This window comes from Grammomys surdaster, unplaced genomic scaffold (assembly GCF_004785775.1).
Source record: "Grammomys surdaster isolate TR1022 unplaced genomic scaffold, NIH_TR_1.0 208, whole genome shotgun sequence".
Classification (NCBI taxonomy): Eukaryota; Metazoa; Chordata; class Mammalia; order Rodentia; family Muridae; genus Grammomys; species Grammomys surdaster.
Genome location: NW_021604653.1, coordinates 6255880 through 6261643, shown reverse-complemented (window position 1 = coordinate 6261643; position 5764 = coordinate 6255880). Strand labels below are relative to the sequence as shown.

General features: G+C 43.5%; 1 protein-coding gene across 1 annotated transcript in view; it reads right to left on the bottom strand.

The window, feature by feature from the left end:
* Positions 1-3409, bottom strand: part of Ddx18 (DEAD-box helicase 18) — a 15287-nt gene extending 11878 nt beyond the window's left edge. Inside the window, exons 1-2 of the mRNA XM_028771497.1 lie at positions 3225-3409; positions 1129-1416 (exon numbers count right to left, since the gene is read on the bottom strand). Coding sequence (XP_028627330.1) covers positions 1129-1416; positions 3225-3309 — 373 coding nt within the window. The 5' untranslated portion in view covers positions 3310-3409. The remainder of the gene's footprint in view (positions 1-1128; positions 1417-3224) is intronic.
* Positions 3410-5764: the final 2355 nt, after the last annotated feature.

Sequence of the window (5764 nt, the reverse complement as noted above, 5' to 3'; positions counted from 1 at the left end):
TACACAAACACCTTCTACTTCTAAAAAAAAGGATATTTTAAGTCCCACTAAGAAATATCAGGGCAGCAGTTATGAGCTTTACACATCATGAGAAAGAGGCTCACGTTCAATTGCGGCAATTTAAAATTAAACCCATACAAGCGCCAATATTCTCACCCCTTGCCATCACATTGCTGCTGCTTTGAAGACAAAACACTAAAAGCTTGAGGCTCTTCCAGTTCCCATGGATGTTAAGACTAAAGCAAGGTCCATGGTTTCTTGGCTGGCAATGCAAACGGGGCTGCTGTGAAGCTGTGAGGGGCAGAGGAGGAAAGGCAGGGCCCTTCTCACTTCTGCACTCAGGGTTCAGATGGTCCCAGCCCACCTTTTTAAGTACAGATGTGTGCTCCAAAAACACTGCATCCTGGGCTCAAATGAGCTGAGTGAGAAGGCTTACCCTGCTTCATTTGCTTATTCACAGTTCAACAGGAGGCTCATCTGTGCACTAGAATTTACTATCACATCCCTCTCGCCTGCTCTTCAAACACTACCTTGTACTGTCTGCTCACTTGAAAAATCAATGTCTTATTTATTCACAACTTCCCTACGTTGTTTTTTAATAGACTCTGCAAATAAGTGGTTATGGGGGAGAGGGCTTATTATAAAATATATGGGAAAAAAAAACAAGTAAATCAAGAGGTCAAAGAATGACTAATGTGAAATACCTTCACAGAGAAAAGCCTGGGGGCACGGTGCCCGTTACCAGCTTGGATCTATGTTATGTGTTATAGTTCTGAAACCATGGAACTATGCAAACTCAAGAGACTATGCGATGGTATATCCAGTTTATTTTACAAAGCTCAACGGACTGCTCCCTACAGCCCACAGTGGAGTACTATAAATCTAAAGAAATTCTTACCAAATCTGAACTGTTCCCAAGGGCAGCCAACTTTAAACATGACATAAATCTCGGGAAAACTTAAAACCCACCTCCCTTGTTCACCAATACAATGTGTCTTTTAGTTCTCAGGCTAGTCTCATGCTGGTGAGCATAGGGGATGCTTTACACACACAACAATAGAGGAAACTGACCAAGAGCTGAAAAGCTATCTGAATGACCAATTTGAAAACAAAACACCAAAAACCTACCAGGCCCAGCGTCATTTGCCACTTTCCTCTTTTTCTTCTTTTTCTTTTTTAGTTCTGAATCAGGAGACGGTGTTGCTACAGCTTCTCCATTGGCTAAAGTGGTAAGTTTCTGGGGTGATTTTTTAACTTTGGCATTTTCCACAGTCTCCTCAGGCATGCCTGCACTTTGTGCTTCTGCTGAGCCCACTGGCACAGAATGCTTCAGGGCCTTTTTAGCTTTTCCACCTTTTCCTGTTTCTTTAGGCACATCTCCATTTTGAGGTTGTGACAGGCTCGTGTCCGATGCTTCTGTTTAAAAACAGAACTTACACTGTGACAGGGGTATAAACACCAACCTTCGCAGGAAAGATTTATAGGTTTTCTGGAACTCCAGTCATTTAGTTTTTCTTATATTTTCACTGTTGAAAAAACCAAATATTGGTGCTCTATTATAGAGAAGGCACATTTTCTTTATGGAAAGAAGAATGTTGGTAAAGGAAAGTTGTTTAACTTCAAAAGACCTTATCTGTTTATAGCTATATAGAAGTCTGTGACGGGAAAAATGTCAGCTTAATTAAACCAAATGATTAGTAAGCAGCAATGAGATACTTTTAACATGAAGTATTTGGCTTGCTGGTGTTGGCACACGCTTTTAGTCCCAGCACTTAGGAGATACAGGTGGATCTCTGTGAGTTTGAGGCCAGCCTGGTATACAGAGCTAGTACTGGAACAGCTAGGGCAAGGTGTTTGATAAACACAACTGAATGACATTTATTTCACATTCCCACAATTATTACTTATATAATTTCACATCATTCAAACTCAATTTTCCTAGACTTTGGTGAACTGAAAATTCAGTTAACGAAAACCACTTATTTGCCCTAATATTAAAGCCCCAAACTATCCTTACAAGGTTTTCCTTTTCATACAAAAAGAGAATGAAAGCATCATCATCTTTAGTTTACATCAGTACTCACACCAGGAAGTAGCTAATAAGTAGCATTCATCATTCTACAGGTGCTAAATGAAGAAACTTCAACACTTATGCCTAAAATCCACCACCCTCTCTTTCAATTACTATACGTTGAAAATTATGTGGGTCGGAACAATTTGCCTCAGCACTTCCCACGTAGGATTTATTCTTCGATTCTAAACCTACCGGTCACTTATCCTCCATTTCAAATATCTCATATCAGATATTTGCATTACGATTCATAACAGTAGCAAAATTATGCTGGGCAGTGGTGGCGCACGCCTTTAATCCCAGCACTTGGGAGGCAGAGATAGGTGGATTTCTGAGTTCGAGGCCAGCCTTGTCTTCAGATGAGTTCCAGGGCAGCCAGAGATACACAGAGAAACCGTGTCTCCAAAATTAAAACAAAACAAACAGACAAAAAAAAAAAAACCAGTAGCAAAATTACAATTATGGAGTAGCAACAACTATGGAGTAGCAACAAGGTAATTTTATGGAGTGTGAGGGTCACCACAACATGAGCAACTGTATTAAAGGGTTACAACATCTGAAAGGTTGAGGACCACTGATTTATATCTTATAGGCAGGTAACCTCAACAAGCTACAGAAACGGCAACAAGAAAGTGACATGTGTCAACTTTTCATTTACGCCCTTACGCCAAAAACAAGAGACGATAAGGAATTTACTAAGTTGTGCGGGACAAGAACACTGGGAGGGTTAAAGTACTGAGGATCGTTGCAGGAATGAAGAGAACGGGCTTGGAGAGACAGCAGTATCATGGGAAAGCTCAGTTTGGGCAGGGAAGACATCCAGCAACAAAGTAAAAGTCGGGAACCGTAATGGATGGTACCTAGATACAAAGTTCTACGTGGGGATGATGGAGAGTCTAGGGTAATCCGTAAATTTTGTTAAATGCCTTGCCAAGAGAAGGCTGGGAAGAAAATCCGAGGCCTGCCGCTTCCACCCTGAGTCAAGAAACCCACGCGCCGGCAAAGGGCAGAACCAGAAGGGTCCACGGGGGCTGGGGCCCAGGAGGCCTGCTCGTGCCGCGCGTCCCTGGCTCCCGCCGGAAGCTGCCCGGCGCACCGCCGAGTTTCTGGGTTCCCGATATCGTTTGTCACTGCGGGGTTCAGCACAGCTCACCTAACAGCTTCAGGTTCCGCTGCCGCAGCTTGGCGTTCCGCTTTTCGATCTTCTTGCGCAGAAGTTTCATCTGTAACTGCGACATGTTGCCGGTCTGCCCAGCCGTCTGTACTGAGCAACAGACGCACGTGAGCAGTTGCAAGTCGGAAGTGTATCGCTGGACCCGGCGGATCGGCGGGGCGGAAATGCTTTGGGCGGAAACGGTTCCTAGCGAGAGCTGGGTTCCCTTTAGGGACCGAATTTCCTGCAGCGCCCCCTGGGGACTGGAGGACGCGTTGTGAACCTGTTCGCCCTGCTAGTGGCCCGCGAGTTTTACAAACCAAGACTCAACAATAAAAAAGCCGATTGGAAGAGAGAATTCCTGTGGCTCAGAAGAGTCTGTTCCCCGTCACTGCTAGAGAGGCTCTAGTATCCGGTTAGAAGAGGTTTAAGTCTTAAAGTCGTCTTGGTAGATGGGCGTGGTGGTGCTCGCCTTTAATCTCAGCACGAGGGAGGCAGAGCAAGTGGATCTCTGTGAGTTGAGACTAGCCTAGTCTACAGGGCACACACACACACCCTCGCGCGCCACAAACGAAACAAAAAGACTAAAGAAACAAAAGCCCAACGACAAACCCACTTCAACTTGTGCCCTGTGTCACACAAACGTCTTTCCTCACAGCATAGTTTTTCCTCAATTTTTCAGGGCGTCTCCCCCTCTCCCTTTTCATTTCTTTTCTTTTGTGCTTATGTGTGGTAAATGTATGATGAATGCCATAGGTAAAACACTGAATTTTTACACGACTTCCATGAAGACAGAAACAGATATACTGACAGGGAAGTTATGCACTGCCTGAGAAAGATACTGGTTTTAGGATGGACATTTGGGTGAAGACTTCATTCAGTATCCATTGTGCATAAATGTACGTGTGTGTGTGTGTGTGTGTGTGTGTGTGTGTGTGTGTGTGTGTTAGTCCGGGGATGGGTCTGCAGATGGAGTCTTTAATTCAGCATTGCAGTGCTGGGTATTGAACCCAGGGCCTCTTTCACGTAGGCGGTCACCATACCAATGGAGCTACACATTACTCCTAAGTGTATAGAATTATTAAATTGGGACTGAGAAGATGGCTCAGTCTGTAAAATGATTGCCTTGCAAGTACAAAAATCTGAGTTCCATGCATCTCTCATAGGAAGAAAGCCAGTTGAAGTGGTGCTCAGTGGTCAGCATCACTGTAAGACCAGGTCCAGGAGAAACCATGTCTCAAGATAAATAGTGCTGAACATTTGTGATGGCTATTCCTGTTGTCAACTTGACTACATCTGGAATGAACTACAATCCAGAAAAAGAAAGCACACCTGTGAAAGATTATTTATCTTCATTTAAATTGGGCAAATACACTTCTAGTTCAGACCCTTGAGGGAAGAAGACATAAGCCTTTGATTTGTATCTTAAGGCTGGAAGGTATGCATTTAATCTGTGCCACATCTTCTGCTAGAAGGTATAAGCGCATGGACATGCTCTTTGCCTGTTTTCCTTGCCCTTGCTAGCCCTTCTTTTCCTTCACTGGCATGAGAACCTAGTTCTTTGGGATACCAGCATATACTGAAGACCAGCTGAGACCAGCTTGTGGCCTGCGCAACTACTGGATTCCTGGACTTTCTGTTCACAACCAGCCACTGCTGGATTAGCTGGACTGCAGCTGGTTCCAATAAATCCTATCCTGTCTGTCTGTCTGTCTGTCTGCTCATCCATCCATCCATCCATCCATCCATCCATGTAGATTTATCCTATTGAGTTCTGTTACTTCAGAGAACCTTGACATCCAAGGATGTCCTTTGATGAAAACACACACACACACACACAAACAGAGGGGTGGGGGGTGGGGGTGGGGAACATTTAATTTACACCAGCGATGCTTTACCCATGCTATTCTTTGAATTTTCTCCTGGGATCCTTAAACCAAGAACAGTGTTTGTAAAGCAGAATGTAGACTGGTTTAAACCCTGTATTCTAATTAGATAAGAAGGGCTTTGATTCCTGGGATAAATCAGTCTGTTTTACCAACACCTTAGAATTATTAGAAGTAATGGTCACACCTGCTCTAATCTATGAAATAGGATTTTTTTCTTTACTTTTGTTGTTGTTGAACTGAGGATAAAATTCAGGTCTTTGGGCATAATGGTGGGACCTTTGCCACTGAGTCCCTAGACCACATGAAGTGATAGTCTATAAACTTTTGAATACCATTTTCTACAAAATTCATCACTGTACAAAAAAATTCATCACTGTACATATAAGAGTCTTAAAAGTGCTACATTACTGTAATATACTGTAAATTGGCAGGCTGTGCAGCTATTTCACACCTTGATTGTCTTTAGGCAATCAAATGGTGTTGGCATAGTTTAGTAGAACCACGAAGGCTAAAGGGCTAGAACAGACTAAATTTGATATATTTTCTGTGTGTGTGTGTGTGCAGGTGCCTGTGGAGGGAACAAGTCAATGCCCTGTGTCTTCTTCAATAGCAAGTCTTTTTTCTTCCCTCCCTTCCCCTCCCCTCCCCTCC